General features: G+C 48.0%; 1 protein-coding gene across 1 annotated transcript in view; it reads left to right on the forward strand.

Moving 5' to 3' along the window:
- Positions 1-1,192: 1,192 nt before the first annotated feature.
- The window catches only part of si:ch73-288o11.5 (sperm-specific protein PHI-2B/PHI-3), a 94,844-nt gene continuing 76,930 nt past the window's right edge, over positions 1,193-19,106 (forward strand). Inside the window, exon 1 of the mRNA XM_056277761.1 lies at positions 1,193-1,618. Coding sequence (XP_056133736.1) covers positions 1,193-1,618 — 426 coding nt within the window. The remainder of the gene's footprint in view (positions 1,619-19,106) is intronic.

The raw sequence follows: 19,106 nt of genomic DNA on the forward strand, positions 1-19,106 counted from the left end.
TTAGCGTGGTCACCTCACAGCAAGAAGGTCTTGGGTTCAAGCCCTGGGGTAGTCTAACTTAGGGGGTTGTACTGGGTCATCCTCTATGTGGAGTGTGCATGTTCTCCCTGTATCTGTGTGGGTTTCCTCCGGGTGCTCCGCTTTCCTCTCACAGTTAAAAGACATGCAGGTCAGGTGAATTATCTGGACTAAATTGTCGCTAGATGTGTGTGTGTGTGTGTGGGTCCTGTGATGGCCTGAAGGCCTGTCCAGGGTGTCTCCCCGGCTGCTGCCCAGTGACTGCTGGGATAGGGTCTAACACCCCCGCAACATTGAGCAGGATAAGCATTTTATATAATGGATAGATGATATGTTTGTGTCGGTGCTGCCACTGATGCAACCTGTAACTAAGATCTACTACTACTACTTTCAGCTGCTCCCATTAGGGGTCGCCACAGTGGATCATCCGTTTCCATGTCTTTCTGTTTTCTGCGTCTTCCTCTGTCACACCAGCCACCTGCATGTCCTCCCTCACCACATCCATAAACCTCCTCTTTGGCCTTCCTCTTTTCCTCTTCCCTGGCAGCTCCATATTCAGCATCCTTCTCCCAATATACCCAGCATCTCTCCTCCACACATGTCCAAGCCATCTCAATCTTGCCTCTCTTGCTTTGTCTCCAAACCGTCCTACTTGAGTGGTCTCTCTAATATAATTGTCCCTAATCATGTCCTTCTTCATCACTCCCAACAAAAATCTTAGCATCTTCAACTCTGCCACCTTCAGCTCCGCCTCCTGTCTTTTCGTTAGTGCCACTGTCTCCAAACCATATACATAGCTGGTCTCACAACCATCTTGTAAACTTTCCCTTTAACTCTTGCTGGTAGCCTTCTGTCGCAAATCACTCCTGACACTCTTCTCCACCCACTCCACCCTGACTGCACTCTCTTTTCCACCTCTCTACTGCACTCACTGTTACTTTGGACAGTTGACCCCAATTATTTAAACTCATATGCCTTGGTCACCTCTACTCCTTGCATCCTCACCATTCCGCTGCCCCCCACTCATTCACACAACCTGTAACTAAGATCATTTTTGTGAAATGTCCCTCCATTCATAACTGACAAGTTCCTCAACATAGACCACTCCTGACTTGGGAAAGTTCTTTATCCAATTACACATATTATTTCTGGTAGCAAATCGTTATTGAAACACATGGTGTCTCACAGGGCACAGCTCTACATGATCTTAAATAATTGGGATGAGGCGCTCAGTCGGGATGAGTTCTATCTCTGCTTCCATGTCAAGGTTGATGTTTTTGATTACATTCTCTTTGCTACCTCATCACATATGACATGTTTTGGTTGCAGTGAAGAGGGACACGCCATCAAAGCCTGTCCTAGCCAAGGAACCCCAGCTCTGCCTGGCCCGGGGGGAGCAACTGGGGCTGTCGAGCACACCTGCTCCACAGAGCAGCACACTGCTGCTGAGCAGCCCAGTTCTGCAGAGCAGCATGCCAGTGCCAAGTGGGCCAGTTGTGTGGAGAAGCACACTGGTTCCAAGCGATCCAGTTCTGCAGAGCACTCTAGTGCTGTGGTGCACTCAGGGTGGGAGAGTGGCCTGTCCCGGACAGCGATTTTGGTGGGAATAGTGTAGACAATGGTGGGAATGAAGAATTCACATGGGTCACAGATAACGAGGTTAATATAGGTAAATGTGAGGTCAGTGGTGAATAAGAGGGGAAAACAATATGTCAAAATTGTGTGTGTGGGACACAGGTAGGTAGGAAAGGTAAGTTTTTTTTTTCAACAAAGGTATGTAAGTCAGACACGTTTTGGTGTGAGACAGATAAGTTTTGGTGTGAGCCGGTGGAGAAGGCTGACATGTCAGAGAAGAAGACAGCATGGGAATTTACTCTATAGCAAACCTACATCAATAACGTGTCCTTTCAGTCTGGTAAAGTTCCAAGCAAAATGAAAATTGCAAAATTCATACCCTTATATAACATAATCATAACCGTATGTAAAACCGGAGCTAGACAACAATTTACAAACTACAGACCGATTTCATTATTATTATAATTATCCACAATATTGGAAAAACCATTTGCTGCTAGACTAGACACATTAATTGAGAAGCACAATCTGCTGATCGATAGCCAGTACGGGTTTCGACCAAACAGATCCGGCAACTCTGGCACTCATTGAATTAATTGAAGAAATAACTAATTTCACAGATCAAACTTTTTTTTTGCTGTGGGAATACGTATAGGTCTAAAACAAAAGCTTTTGATACTATTGATCACAATATATTAACATACAAATTGGAAGGGTATGGTATCAGAGGGGTGGTGGGAGAAGAAGAATAAGCCTCGCTACCACGTCTTCTCTCTCTCGTGCCCTCTCTCTCCGCTAGCAGCCGTGGCTAAACCACACCCCACTACCCCAGAGTGTTTAGGCTACTTTTGTCAGGTATAATGCAGCAATTATTTCAGTTCTCAATGACTATTTCAAATGGATTGCTCAGGTAGTGTTTAAATGTCAACTAAAGGGAAATACATTGCAAGGACCAAGGATAGTTGTTCTCCTGCTCTCTTTCCAGATGTTTGCAACCTTAAAAATCAACGTATTGATTTTTTTCACATCGAGTTCAATATATTATGTTTGTGCCTCTGTTTTTGTGTGTTTGCTTTTTAACGATTGGCTGACCTTCATGATTATTAGAGGAGGTTGCCAAGGAAACTGGCAACATCTTTTTCTCCGGTCTTCTGTGTATTGAAATACTTGGTTAGACTAAACTGTGTGTGTGTGTGTGTCTCTCTCTTTTGATATCTATGGTGTCTATTATAATTGTATGACTTTCTGTATCCTGTACTTTTATAGTCCGATTCTCCCAGACTTGTTTTTTTTTTTGACTCCGCCTCTTCAGATTCCAGTAGTTATATCTCTGATACCATGCTTCTGGTATGCATGCATTCACAACCCATCTCCTTCTGTTAACCTCTTTTGTGTCTCAAACTGTCTTATCTGCATAGCCAGCTCATCCGGATGTTATCTCGCCTTTATACCTCAGCTGTAATGTAAGTGAATGATGGCAGTAATAATGATAAGGCATATCAGGCATATTAAAAACCCATTGATGGTTAATGACAAGTATCAGTTTGATGCACGAGAAATACACTTCCGCATCTACCGCAGAGTTGTTATTATTATTATCATTTTTTTTGTCAAAATGGTTGAAATTAAATTGTAATAATAGAAGTATACTAATTTAAACTTTAACATAATTCTGGGAACGATTATTGAGCACATTTGAGTAACACCCTAGTTTGTATTCACACCTGAGGGATGGTAAAAACAACCATGAATTTATGTTGTGGGATTTTACTGTTGTTGTGAGACTCCTCTGTGAGAGAGACTCGATTTACAAGACAACAACCCCATGGGGAACATCAGGAGGGCTTTCTGTTTTTCACACATCTTTCACAATCCTTATTTTAGCCCTGTGTAAGTGAAGTGAGTTAATAATGATCAGACAAAATCTGTCTTGGTATTTTTAACTTAAAAACAGATGTTCTTTTCCTTTTTTTTTCCTGCCAGATAATTTCAATGCAAGTCAGTAAGCAAATATTTTGTTTTGAACCGACATATGCTACCTGGGTCATTATTCAGATCTTCCACTATACCAATTTTAGAGGAATTAATTTCTCCCCATTTTTTTCCATATATGGTATGTTCACTCCCCCTGTTTTCCTCAGGCCTTGCTATTGCACAACCCCAAAGGTGTTGGGGGGGTTGGTGGTTGATTTCCACTTGCTTCCTCAAATACATATGAAGTTACCACCCACTTCTGCCAATTACACGTTCCTCCAGTGGAACATCATGCATGTGGAGGCTCACACCATTTCCCCCATATCCTCCTGTGATTGTACAGGCATAGCACCCCCACTATAAGAGGGTTGGATAGCATGTTGCAAGTAGCTTTTTCGGTGAAATGCAGTCATTTCATACGAGTTATTTAATTTTTACTGTGTCAACTGTTAAGAAAAAAAAATCCGAATCAAATGAGGTTTTGTTCTTGTTCAAAACATATCCAAATGACTACAAAAATAATGAAGGTATGTGTGACTGTGCTGTGAGCGTCCTGTTTTCTAAAAGGAGATATACATATTGTGCATTTAAAGGCTTTACAATAGGGTTTCTCAATGGAGATGGTACTGCCCTCCACTGGGCATTCAGATGATGGATGGGTGCTGGGTGTAAGGCAGCAGAGACCCCTTTTCTGTTAGTAAACATAGTGACGTTTTTGTGGGTGGAGCTTAGCTGGAGGTAAAATACAGAACTGGAGTTCTGTACTTAGCTGGAGTACAGAACCTTGAGGTGTTCCCCAAGGTTCTGTACTCAGCCCACTCCTTTTCATCATCTACATCTTCCCTCTTGGTAAGATTCTCTACCATTTCAACTTGGACTTTCACTGTTATGCTGATGAAACCCAGATATACCTCAGCACCAAATTCCCTCACAATCCACCCCTCTCTCACATCGACTCCTGTCTGTCTGCAATTAAAGTCTGGATGCACCAAAACCCTCTCAAACTCAACAGTGACAAAACTGAACTCCTCTTCATTGGCTCTAAGTCCACTCAGCGAAATCAACAACCTTGCACTCACCATCGATGGCACTACTGTCTCCCCTTCTTCCCAAGCATGCAACCTTGGTGTGATCCTTGATTTCACCCTCTCTCTCCCTTGAGCCACATATCCGCCAAATGGTCAAATCCTCCTTCAACCATCTCCACAACATTGCAAAAATAAGATCCTCTCGTACACACCCTGCTGCTGAGATACTGATCCATGCCTTCATTTCCTCCCACCTTGATTACTGCAGCTAACTCCTCTATGGCATCAGTGCTAGCTCTATCAAGACACTCCAATTGGTCCAGAACACATCGACTTTTAACTTTCACCAAATCCTGGCACCACATCACCCCAGTCCTAAAAGACATCCACTGGCTAACCATCTCCCACCGGATCAATTACAAAATCCTGGTTCTTACTTATAAAGCCCTTCACAAACTGGCTCCCCCATACCTCACCGACCTCCTCTCCCCCTACCAACTCTCGTTGTCCCTCAGATCCACCTCAGCCTCCCTTCTCTCTACCCCCAGGTCCAACCTTTGGCTTTGGTGACCAAGTCTTCCCCAGGGCAGCTTGCAGGCTCTGGAACTCACTCCCCCAAATAATTATAGACTCAGAATCTCTCCCACTCTTCTAATCCCGTCTCAAGACACACCTTTTCTCCATTGCCTTCTCGTGCCCCCTGTCCTTTCGTCCACCCCTGGTCTGGGGCAGGCTGGGGACCGAGTGCGCGACCTGCCCCCTCCCCAAGTCCCTCCCCTAGCGCACCGGACACTGCTGTGGTCTGCCCACATTCAGGTCATTGGTCGGGACTCACCTCTTCAGACTTCATCTGTGATGTATGTGATAAATAATGTTTGTTTTTCTTTCCCTTTTGTATCTTTCCAAGTGGGACAGTACTGCTGGCGTCGTGTGTGGCTGCCGCTTCTCCCTCTCGTAGCCCCCCCTTCCCAGCCACCCCTGTGTGTCTGTGTTATGTTTATCTGTCGTCTTGTTTCACCCTGTTTATTGTAAAGCAACTTTGAGTATTAGAAAAACGCTATATAAGTTTAATCTATTATCAATATTGTTCTTATTATTATTATAACATTCCCCTCAGAGACATTTAAGGAAAGCCGTTAGCTAGCTAGCTTGCCGGCTAACAAGTTTTATCATCTTATATATTTACGATGGACGAAGAAACGCGAATTTCTCAATATGTACAGTTGCTTTCTCCCCGGGCCCGCGAGTCTTACTTGAAAAAGTTAACGTTAACCAACGGGACCAGACTGGCCGACCCATGCACGCTCACTCAATGGGTGTGTAGAGGAGCTCAAGCAGGAGTCGTGACAACTTTCTCTTTCGGCTACACAACGTGCACCGTTTATTCCCTCCACCATTACAACACCAACAAAAAACCCGCGCAGCGGAAGTGTGTCACTGTAAACCCGAACCGAGGAAACAGCAGCTGTAAACTAACGTTCCTACTCAATACCCAATAAGGGGAATTATGTAGCCCCATAACCGCTACAGGTGGACGATTTGACAGGATTATCCACCGTGGAGTGGCCAGACAAATCCCCCAACGTTATCCCTCCTAGTCCCCACTTTCTGATTACTGTTAGGCGGGCATGACAAACCTTTAGACACATATCCATACCTACAACAGACATAACTATTGTAACGTGCATGGATAAGAAGACACGCTGGCCGCTAGCTGGCGGGTCTGACCCTTTAGTCGAGCGGTTAGCGATGCCTCCTGTGGTGCGAGCGATACGGGTTCGCTTCCCGGCCGCGGCAGTTCCTGTGGTTGCGTTGTCCCCCGAATTCGCTACAGTATAGTTTAACGTTACCTCACTTACCTGATATGAAGTGTGCGCTACAAACACCGGCGTTTTTGATGATCTTGTAGAGCCGAAGGAACGGAGAAGACCGTAGGTTCACACTTTAGCCGTGTAGGCAACTTTCTTTAATCCACGGTAAATCAGCGAGACAACCAAACCACAGCTCGACTGAGCGGAGGTGGCAAGAATAACCAGAAAACTGGCTGGACAACCATAACTTAACCCTGCGTTAACCTGCCAGGGCAACCATGACTTAACCCTTAGTTCCTGGGTTGAATTCTGTCCCCAATACGTGTCCACCACATGAGCCCCCCCAGAATTCGCCCTAGTAATCGAAGTCAGGCAGGCGCGGGTGGACGACAGGCCGTCCGCGGCGGCTCCGGATAACAGGGGCCGGAGTGTCTGTGGGAGGCATTGACGCGGGCCTGTGGAGGTCGGCCTGAGGAGCAGAAGAGGCAGCTCGGGCCTCCACGGGGGGAGGAGGCGGAGCCGGGGGACGACCGCGACGAGGAGGTTGGGCTAACTCCAACGGCTGCGTCAAGTCCAGGTGTGCGGGTTTAACTCGGTCCACTGAAACATGCTCGGCCGTGCCCCCAAAATCCACCACCAGGTGCTTAGTTCCCCGTTCCAGGACGCGGAAGGGGCCGTCATAAGGGGGTTGCAGAGGGGGGCGGTGTGCGTCGTGACGGATGAACACGTAGTCCGCTGACTGCAGACCTGGGGGCACCTGGGACACCGGAGCGCCGTGTTGGGCGGTAGGGACGGTTGTGAAAGCTCTGACCCCGTCCAGCAAGGAGGCTCGTTGGTCCACAGCTGACCAGGGACGCGTTGCATTGGGCATGAAATCGCCTGGGACTCGCAGCGGCGTGCCGTACACCAGCTCCGCAGAGGAGGCTTGTAGGTCTTCCTTCGGGGCGGTCCGCAGGCCCAGCATGACCCATGGGAGCTTGTCAACCCAGTTGCAGTCCTTGAGAGTAGCCCGAAGCGCAGCCTTCATGGACCGGTGGAAGCGCTCACATAGGCCGTTCGCCTGAGGGTGGTAGGCGGTAGTGCGATGAAGCTTGACGCCCAGAGCCTCACCCACAGCATTCCATAGCTCTGAGGTAAACTGTGGCCCACGGTCAGATGAAAGGTCGGAAGGCGTACCGAAACGTGAGACCCACGACCCAATAAAAGCCCGGGCCACATCAGCAGACGTCGTGGATGCCAGGGGAACAGCTTCAGGCCAGCGCGTAGTCCTGTCCACCACAGTGAAGAGGTAGGTGAACCCATGGGAGGGGGATAGGGGACCAACCAGGTCGACGTGGACATGGTCAAATCGTCTCTCCGGCACTGCGAAGCGTTCCAGGGGCGCCTTAATGTGGCGGTGTATCTTAGCCCGCTGACAGGCAACACACGAGTCGGCCCACGCTTTCACGTCTCTCTTAAGTCCCTCCCACACAAACTTAGCAGAGGTCAGGCGCACGGATGGCTTACCGCCTGGATGAGAGAGGCCGTGCACAGCTTCAAATACGGGGCGTCTCCAGCTGTGCGGGACGATGGGCCTGGGCTGTCCTGTGGAGACGTCACACAGGAGGGTGACACCTGTGTCGCTGAAAGGAACGTCCTGCAGGCGGAGCCCCGTGTCGGAGGCCCGGAGACGGAGGATGCTCGGGTCCGTGGCCTGGTCAGCAGCCATCTGTGCATAGTCAAGGCCTAGGTGGACCGCTCCAATCACTGCCCTAGACAGGCAGTCAGCTACCTGGTTAGACTTACCAGCGACGTGCTGGATGTCGGTAGTGAATTCCGAAATGTAGGAGAGTTGTCGCTGCTGGCGAGCGGACCATGGCTCGGCCGTCTTGGACATGGCAAACGTGAGGGGCTTGTGGTCCACGTACGCAGTAAACTCGCGGCCCTCTAGCAGGAAACGGAAATGCCGGACGGCGAGCCAGAGACCGAGGAGTTCCCTGTCAAAAGTACTATACTTGCGCTCTCGGGGTGTAAGCTGGCGACTGAAAAAGGCCAAAGGCTGCCAAGCCCCCCCCACCCACTGTTCGTGAACCGCACCAACAGCATAGTCCGATGCATCCGTGGTTATGGAAATAGGCGCTGTAGGTGAAGGATGCGCTAGCAGGGTAGCCTGGGAGAGCGCAGCTTTAGTCTCGGTGAACGCACGGTCCCGCTCTGCTGTCCAGTCGACCGCCTGGTTGGGGGACATGCCTTTCAGCGCCTCGTACAGTGGCCGGATGATAAAGGCGGCTCGAGGAATGAAGCGGTGGTAGAATGTCACCATCCCGATGAACTCCCTGAGCGCACGAGCTGTTTGGGGGCGCGGAAAGGCCGCCACCGCTTCCACCTTTGAGGGCAGGGGGACTGCCCCGTCCCCAGTGATGCGGTGCCCGAGGAAATCAATGGCTGTCAGCCCGAACCGGCACTTCGCCGGGTTGACAATCAGCCCATGCTGGCTAAGGCGTGTGAAGAGGGCATGAAGATGGGACAGGTGTTCTTCCTCGGAGGCGCTGGCGATGAGTATGTCGTCCAAATAGACGAAGATGAAAGGAAGGCCACGGAGCACTGAATCCATCAGCCGCTGAAAGGACTGGGCCGCGTTTTTGAGTCCAAATGGCATTCGTAGGAATTCAAATAGGCCGAATGGGGTAGTCACCGCTGTCTTGGGGATGTCCGAGGGGTGCAGGGAACTTGATGATAACCACGGACCAGGTCGACTTTTGAGAAGACGCGTTTGCCAGACAGGTTTGCAGAAAAGTCCTGGATATGCGGGACAGGATAGCGGTCAGGCGTGGTGGCGTCATTTAGTCGGCGGTAGTCCCCGCATGGGCGCCAACCTCCATCAGGCTTAGCGACGATGTGGAGTGGGGACGCCCACGGGCTGTCAGAGCGGCGGATGATCCCCATGCGTTCCAGGTGCTCGAACTCAGACTTGGCAATGGCGAGTTTGGCGGGGTCGAGACGCCTGGCTCTGGCGTAGACCGGGGGCCCCTTCGTAGCAATGTGATGCTCCACCCCATGCTTAGCGGTGGGTGCAGAGAAGGTAGGCTGGGTGAGGTCAGGGAACTCAGCGAGGAGGCGGGTGAACTTGTCTGCCTCTGAGAGAGAGTTGGCTAGACCTGCATAGGCCGCTTCCCTCCGCGTACATGCGAAGGAGGAGAAGGTTAAGGCATCGACCAGACGGCTGTTCTGAATGTCCACTAGCAAACCGTAAGCGCACAAAAAAATCAGCTCCGAGGAGGGGAAGCGTTACATTGGCCATGACGAACTCCCACGTGAAACGTTGTCCACCAAAACACAGTTCTACAGACCGCACGCCGTAGGTGTGGATAGGGCTGCCGTCAGCCGTCGCCAACTGGGGACCCCGCTCCCCGCCCATGATGTCGACGTCAGTAGCAGGGAGCACGCTTCTCTGTGCGCCCGTGTCACAAAGAAATCGCCGACCGGAGATGGTGTCGAGGATGAAGAGTAGCCTGCTCGTATCGCCAACACTCATGGCCACTACTGAGTGTTGGCCCTCTCGTTTCCCGTCGGCCTGTAGTTGCAGGGGGAACGGCACCGTTTAGCTTTCGCACCAAATCGAGCGTGGTACATACAGAGTCCAGAGGGCTTGTAGCGGTCTGATGCTGTGGCGCCACCGTCGGGCCACGCCCGCGATGTCGGCGGGGGGCCAGTGAAGGTAGGAGCCAGCACCCCGGCATGGGAGGAACGTTGTGTAGCGACGAAGAATCGGTCAGCCTCCTTTGCCAGCTCACGGGGATCAGTGATGGTGGAGTTAGCGAGCGCGGTCTGGACGTGGGGCGGCATGTTGCGCAGAAACAGCTCCATAAACAGGAAACATGGCTTTTCTTGACCCAGTAGGTTTAACATCCTGCTCATTAGCTCCGATGGCTTGCCATCTCCCAAGCCCTGAATTGCGAAGAGGCGACGTGCTCTCTCCGTTGCTGACAGTTCAAAAGTTTCAAGGAGGAGATGTTTAAGTGCGGCGTATTTACCATCGGCCGGTGGGTTGGTTATGAAACCGCTTATCCTGGAAGCCGTAGCGCACCCCAGCGCTGCCACTACGTAGTAGTACCTGGTCTCGTCTGCTGTTATGTCTCTGAGCGCGAACTGTGCCTCAGCCTGCGCGAACCATGTAGCCGCGGAAGACTCCCAAAACTCCGGCAGTTTAATTGCAACGGCGTTCGTAGCCATAATGTGTGTGGTTTCAGAAAACTTATCCGAAAATCACGTCGGGGTCACCAGTGTAGAGCCGAAGGAACGGAGAAGACCGTAGGTTCACACTTTAGCCGTGTAGGCAACTTTCTTTAATCCACGGTAAATCAGCGAGACAACCAAACCACAGCTCGACTGAGCGGAGGTGGCAAGAATAACCAGAAAACTGGCTGGACAACCATAACTTAACCCTGCGTTAACCTGCCAGGGCAACCATGACTTAACCCTTAGTTCCTGGGTTGAATTCTGTCCCCAATACGTGTCCACCACAATCTCCTCAATCCAGTCCTTTCGTTTTACCGCGTTTAACCACAGTTGTCTCCGATCTTTTTGACCGGTACTGGCAGCTGGTATGCGATAAAACTTCCAAGTTTAGTTTGTAACTTCTTCGCTTCCGGCACCCAAAAACACAGCATGAAGACATGTTGGCTAACGTTAGCTAGTTGACGTACGCTCGCCTGAGGACGTGATTCGTATTTGACGTTACCGCTTCTGGCTTTGTTTCGCCCCCAGCTGACGCCCTGATGTCATCATTACGTAGGCTCTAACAGGGCCATAGGGGGTGCGGCATTAGGGAGCAAGGGCGTTCATAGTCCATGGGCCAGAGCCCAAAATTTCCTATTTCGGTACACTCAAGGTGGCAAAACTTACTTATAATTTTTGAAAGGATCCATGTCTGTAGATGATATTTTGGTATGATAACCATTCCTGAGTGGCAGCTGTATCACAGTTATCAGCTCATGAAGTTAACCACCCGCTAAACTAAATTGCATTTTAGACGCTGGTGCATATCCTGGTTTAGCCTCATGGTCAGGACATTTTTCAATGTTCTATAATATTGTCTTTGGTATCATTTTAAAGGGGACCTTCTTAGCTTTCATTCAAGCCCTGTTGTGGATATTTCTCACAAATATAGAGGTCACTTGAGCTCTTCAACCCGTCAATAACACACATCTTTCTGCAATGTTCGCCTAAACTATATACTTTCTTTTAGCCCTGTGGCATCTAGGAATATCAGGGACACAAAACACAAAAACTGGAATACTCACAGGACTGTAAAGATTCAGGAAATGTATAATATACCCATACTATTTCATTGTGTGAGGTGATTGTGAACCTTAAATTAGAAGGGCATTATTACTAAGAAACTAACTAGACCAAAGCCAGTTAGTCCATGGGTCAGACCAGATATCGATATCACCCAAGGTGACACAACTTCACTGGTGCCATTTTATTTGGTACACTAACAGAAGTAAAATAATACATGATAACCTTTCCAAATGAGCAGCTATTTCATTTTTCTTTCAGGAAACCTGTTTCTGTGCCTCTCACGATTGTGTATTTGCCCAGATTTTTACAAATATAGCATTTCAACACCCCTGGTACTGATTAGCCTAGCTTAAACTCTGCGACAGTTCTTAGTTGGCCAACAACCAAGGATAACCAGTACTGTGTACTTCCATTCATTGTGCTAAGCTAGGCTAACGTGCAGCCAGATAGCTTTCTACTAAACACATATAGAGGAAACTGGTATCTATCTTCTTGTCTCACTCTGGAGAAGATTGTAAGCTAATTTCCCATAATGTTAGCATGTCCTTTTAATGTATATGTTAATATGATTAGTTAAAGTGGCTACGAGGAACTTTCATCTTGTGTTGATTTTAGCGGCCTCATGTGGACAAAATACAGCTGTTGCATAGCAACTAGGTAATGTATCTATTTGTGGCTATGTAAGATAAATAATGGTAATATGACGCTGGTGAAGCAAAGTAAACTTTGTTTTAGTAGTGTTCATACACCTAAGTTACATGTATTTGTTTGTATGTGGCAGGTGAAAACTGACTGAATATGGCCACTGGTGAACAAGCAAGTTTTTACCCAATACCAAAGCGCCCACGGGTGGAGTGCATTATCCACTGTTCTGATGATACAGATAAGCTGGTTTCACTACAAAGTGTCGACTCATGGAGAACTCTGCTCAGGGCAGCTCAGATACGAATTCATGCACCAGTTTTGAAACTGGCAAAATACATTCCTGAGGGACAGATTCCAGCAATTTACTACCACAGAAAGTGTCACAGTATCTTCACTATGAAGCAAATTATTGATGGCCTCCTTGCAAAAGAAAAGAAAAGTTGTGTCTCTGCTGAAGAGAAACAATCTAAGAGAGTAGCTCGACATTCTCCAAGTACATCTAGGACTTATGATGCAGAGTGCATATTTTGTCAGAAAAACAGCAAATATTCCAAGAGACAGAATATGAGAGAAGTACTGGTGCAGTGTCGAGAACTGCGAGCTGATGCAAAGATCAGGAGTGCAGCCACAAAGAAAAGGGACAGCAGAATCCTTGCCATTGTGAGTAGAGACCTTGTAGCAGCTGAAGGGCACTACCACAGGTCATGCTATAGACTTTACACCAAAGAAGAGGTTTCCAAGGGAGAGGTTGCCAGCAATGAAGATGATGATGCTGCAGCCCAGTATGAAGCTGCTGTGAATAAGGCATACAATGAGCTGTTCCTCTTCATCAGGATGGAGCTTTTTGGCAATCCTCAAGTGATGACAATGACTGATCTCTCTTCTAGACTGGTAGCTTCAATGAACTCCCAAGGCATTGCCCAAGTCAAGGAATCAACCAAGAAGCACATAAGGCGAAACCTGGAGAGTGAGTTTGCTGGAGCTTTGCAGATATTCCATGACGAGAAAGGAAAATTCCTCCTCTATCCCGATAACTTGTCCATGAGGGAACTTGCCAAAGAAAATCAGTCTCTCAAAAGGGAGCTGCAGACCCTGAAAAGTGTCAGTGCACAAGATGTTATAGCCAAAGCAGCCATCAAATTGAGAGCAGACATTAAAAGTCAAGATGTTCCTCAAACCTGGCCGCCTGAAATCAAACCAGAAGCAGAATGTCCTACCATTCCAGAGTCGCTCATTATCTTCCTGTACTCTCTACTCACAGGCTCAAATGATCCTGATCATGCATCCCAGAGAGTGCAGTGCCTTCTGCAGTCATTTGGCCATGACATAGTATATGCAGTGACATGTGGAAATACCAAGCCTTCCAAGCACATTGTTCTGCCATTCAGTGTGAAATCGTTGACAGGAAATGTAGAGTTGATAAACATCCTCAACCGACTTGGTCACAGTGTGTCCTATTCACAGATGTAGGAGATCAACACTGCCCTGTGTCTCCAGAAACTCTCATCATCAGGGAGTGGCATTGCCCTTCCAGCTACCATCCATCCTGGCATACTCACAACTTTAGCCTGGGACAATATCGACCGTCTTGAAGAAACTGTCAGTGGTGAGGGAACATCTCACAGAGTCAATGGGATTGCTGTGCAAGCAAAGCCAGTCAACCCACTTCCTGTCCAACCCATGCCCACTGTTCCCAAAACAAAGAAGAGAAGCATTGATGGACCCCCACCAATGTTACCAACTTACAATGCTGGACAACGGGTAGGGCCACCACAAAGCAAAAAGTCAGATGCCGATACTGCAGCCAACACTAAGCTTGCCAGAGAGAAAAACCTTCTTTGGGTCCTAGCACGCATGTCACAACAAGAAGAACAGTCAGTCAGCAGCTGGGCAGGCTTCAACATCCTGACTCGAGGAGAGATGACGGTCATCCCCGACAATATAGGCTATCTGCCTACCATCAATGCTCCAGCGACACAAATGTCTACTGTCAACGAGGTGCTTAACCAGTCACTGAGCATCATGCAGTGCTTAGGCCTGAGGAAGATTGTCTGTGTCTTTGACCAAGCCCTGTATGCGAAGGCTGTCGAGATCACATGGAAACACCATGACAAGTTCCATGATATCATCGTTAGGCTTGGGGTATTCCACACCATCTGCACACTGCTGGCAATAATAGGAAAGCGTTTCCAAGATGCTGGACTCAAAGACCTCTGCATTGAGTCTGGCATGATTGCAGAAGGCTCAATTGCTGGTGTTATGGATGGCCGCAAGTACAACAGGGCAGTGCGACTACACAAGCTCCTGTATGAGGCTCTCATGCGACTGACCTTGAATAGTTTCCTGTCCTGGTTTGAAGAAACTCACAGGAATGACATGGTTCACCTGAATGAGACACTGAAGACCATTGACAGCCTTGGGACAGAAGTCTCACAACATGCTTTGAAGGAGGTCCTCGAGAACAGCTCTTGTACACGCATCATGGATCTATTTGAAGTCTACCGTGAGTTCCTTAGAGGTGGAAACGGCAGCCTCTCGAACTTCTGGATGTCCTATTTGGACATGGTTGAAATCTTGTTGGGGCTCATCCGAGCATCCAGAGAGGGAGACTGGATGCTACACTTGGCTAGCATTCGAGCAATGATCCCATGGTGCTTTGCTTATGACAGGATGAATTATGCACGCCACCTCCCCTACTACTACGCCCAGATGTCTGAGCTGCCCATCACACACCCAGATGTGTACACAGAATTCATGGAAGGAGGCTTCTCAGTCCAACTGGGCTCCACCAATCCCTTTGGCCGAATCCCTGTTGAACAAGCTATAGAAGAAACGGTGAACAAAGACACCCAAACAGCTGGAGGGACAAAGGGATTCAGCTTGAAGCCAGGAGCTGTGACCAAATATTATCTCACAGCTGAGTATAGAAGCATGTACCTCAGACAGCTGAGAGACCTGACAGGTCAAGGCAGGTGCAAATGGTCTCATCCAGATCTACAGAGTCCAAGGATCAAGAGAGATGAAGCAGATGTCCAGTCTGTCATGGACCTTATGGAGAATAACTGGCTCAATCCTATGTCCCCTGATGAGATTGATTTGGTTAGCTTCTCCACTGGCAACATGGCTCCACCTGATGTGACCATAGATCTCTTGAGAGCTCTTGAGAAAGGAGAAGAGGCCTACCAAGCATTCCAGCAAACAAGGTTAGATGCAGACCCACCACCTATGAAATTCCACGACAAGATGACCAAGCAAAGTCTGAAAACATTCTCCAATGTCAGCACAAAACAAGCTCATGGAAAGAAAGCACAGGATGTGGTTCTGAAGGCAGATAGAAACCTTTTCAGTCACATGATCCTGGTGGCTGAAAGCAGGAAGGTGAATCTGAAGGATGTCCTTGCCTACCCATTGGGCCCACTACCATGGGCACTGGCAAATGCTGATGGGTCCTTACGAAAAACAAACAAGGCTGCACTTGCCAGAGAGCTTGAAAAGAATGTATCTCCTGCAGAAGACATCCCAATCCCATCTACTTCCATCATTGATGGGATGAGCCTGGTCCAAAAAATGAATGGCAACAACAAAACCTTTGCACAGGTGGCAGAGTCAGCCTTGACCCAGGTCCTCCATGAGGGAGCACAGAGTGGGAGGATTGATGTTGTTTTTGAGGTCTATCACCAGACTTCGATCAAAGATGCTGAACGACTGAACCGGGGTGGAGACATCACTCTCCAGTACAAGAATATTGCAGGGGGACACCACGTCCAGCAGTGGAGAAAATTTCTGTGCAGTTCCTCCAACAAGACCAGTCTCATCAAGTTTCTGGTGGAAGAGTGGAAACTCCCACGATACAGAGCTATGCTGCATGGCAAGGTGTTGTACATGACCTGTGAGGAAACCTGCTACAAGTTGACAGAAGATGGGTGTGAGGAAGCAGCAGAACTGTACTCCACACATGAAGAAGCTGACACCCGTCTGCTCCTGCATGCATTGCATGCAGCAAATGCGGGCTCAAAGTCAGTTATCATCACAGCTGAGGACACTGATGTCATGGTGCTTTGTCTTGGCTTCCAGAAGGACATCACCTGTCCCATCTACCAGAAGTGTGGGACTCAGAACTGCACACGGTTTGTCGACATCACCAAACTGGCAAGTTCACTTGGAGACAGCATCTGTGACAGCCTAATTGGCTTACATATACGATATTTCGGTACACTCAAGGTGGCAAAACTTACTTATAATTTTTGAAAGGATCCATGTCTGTAGATGATATTTTGTTATGATAACCATTCCTGAGTGGCAGCTGTATCACAGTTATCAGCTCATGAAGTTAACCACCCGCTAAACTAAATTGCATTTTAGACGCTGGTGCATATCCTGGTTTAGCCTCATGGTCAGGACATTTTTCAATGTTCTATAATATTGTCTTTGGTATCATTTTAAAGGGGACCTTCTTAGCTTTCATTCAAGCCCTGTTGTGGATATTTCTCACAAATATAGAGGTCACTTGAGCTCTTCAACCCGTCAATAACACACATCTTTCTGCAATTTTCGCCTAAACTATATATTTCTTTTAGCCCTGTGGCATCTAGGAATATCAGGGACACAAAACACAAAAACTGGAATACTCACAGGACTGTAAAGATTCAGGAAATGTATAATATACCCATACTATTTCATTGTGTGAGGTGATTGTGAGCCTTAAATAAGAACTAGACCAAAGCCAGTTAGGTCACAAACTGGTCTCTATACATTTGTTTAAATACACAATCAAAATACATGATAAAAAGGAATACCATAGTGAGGTAATGAACTATTTTAATATTTTAAACAACATTGACATTTACATATACTTAGTCAATGATACATGTAATCCCATATCATTAGTGGGTATATGTAATGGTAATGGGTAGGGTAATGGGTATATGTGAATATGGTTACATTATTGTTATCAAGCTCTGGGTAACCAAGTCCAGAATCAACATCCTGTGCATCAATAGACTACTACCACAGTAATACCATCAGAATCATCACACTGTCATTCATCAAACTGCTCGTTTCTCTCATCATCTGACTCCCCAAGTTCAAAGTCCAGTTCTGGACCATCCTGCTGTTTTTGGTTACTGCAGGTCTGTAACCTGCACATGTCTGCGAATGGAAGTCCATTTGACAGGCACATGCAGCTTGGCATTTTGCATGAATGCACACACTTGCATGTTAGCATTTCCAAGACCACATCTGGTGCAGGTGGGGAGCGCATCCAGTAAATGGCCAGCTTGCCTTCATCGTCTGTCCATCCATACTCAGTAGGGCTTGGCACCACAGGGTTAGCCTGCAGACAGCACTTCCATATTGCTGCCTGATAGTTGGCTCGTTGAACATGCATAAAGAGACAGTCTCTAGCTGGCTGGACTCAACCTCTCCCCTTTTGGTGCAGAAGAGCTGGTAACGCAGTTTGTTCACCTCAGCAGTGCTGCTATTAGCAACATACATCCGACAGGTGAACTGCTCAATTTTCTGGAACAGCTCATCACTCACATTCCATGTCTGCCCCAGTTGACTAAAAGTCTCTTGGCAGGAAGTGTGCTTTCTCACTATCTTCAGGGCATTCAGCTTCCCTCGACCAGCGAATGCACTGACAGTGTCGCAGCCTGTGAAGGCATGTAAGCCAATTAGGCTGTCACAGATGCTGTCTCCAAGTGAACTTGCCAGTTTGGTGATGTCGACAAACCGTGTGCGGTTCTGAGTCCCACACTTCTGGTAGATGGGACAGGTGATGTCCTTCTGGAAGCCAAGACAAAGCACCATGACATCAGTGTCCTCAGCTGTGATGATAACTGACTTTGAGCCCGCATTTGCTGCATGCAATGCATGCAGGAGCAGACGGGTGTCAGCTTCTTCATGTGTGGAGTACAGTTCTGCTGCTTCCTCACACCCATCTTCTGTCAACTTGTAGCAGGTTTCCTCACAGGTCATGTACAACACCTTGCCATGCAGCATAGCTCTGTATCGTGGGAGTTTCCACTCTTCCACCAGAAACTTGATGAGACTGGTCTTGTTGGAGGAACTGCACAGAAATTTTCTCCACTGCTGGACGTGGTGTCCCCCTGCAAGATTCTTGTACTGGAGAGTGATGTCTCCACCCCGGTTCAGTCGTTCAGCATCTTTGATCGAAGTCTGGTGATAGACCTCAAAAACAACATCAATCCTCCCACTCTGTGCTCCCTCATGGAGGACCTGGGTCAAGGCTGACTCTGCCACCTGTGCAAAGGTTTTGTTGTTGCCATTCATTTTTTGGACCAGGCTCATCCCATCAATGATGGAAGTAGATGGGATTGGGATGTCTGCTGCAGGAGATACATTCTTTTCAAGCTCTCTGGCAAGTGCAGCCTTGTTTGTTTTTCGTAAGGACCCATCAGCATTTGCCAGTGCCCATGGTAGTGGGCCCAATGGGTAGGCAAGGACATCCTTCAGATTCACCTTCCTGCTTTCAGCCACCAGGATCATGTGACTGAAAAGGTTTCTATCTGCCTTCAGAACCACATCCTGTGCTTTCTTTCCATGAGCTTGTTTTGTGCTGACATTGGAGAATGTTTTCAGACTTTGCTTGGTCATCTTGTCGTGGAATTTCATAGGTGGTGGGTCTGCATCTAACCTTGTTTGCTGGAATGCTTGGTAGGCCTCTTCTCCTTTCTCAAGAGCTCTCAAGAGATCTATGGTCACATCAGGTGGAGCCATGTTGCCAGTGGAGAGGCTAACCAAATCAATCTCA

The sequence above is a fragment of the Lampris incognitus genome, chromosome 1 (assembly GCF_029633865.1).
Source record: "Lampris incognitus isolate fLamInc1 chromosome 1, fLamInc1.hap2, whole genome shotgun sequence".
Classification (NCBI taxonomy): Eukaryota; Metazoa; Chordata; class Actinopteri; order Lampriformes; family Lampridae; genus Lampris; species Lampris incognitus.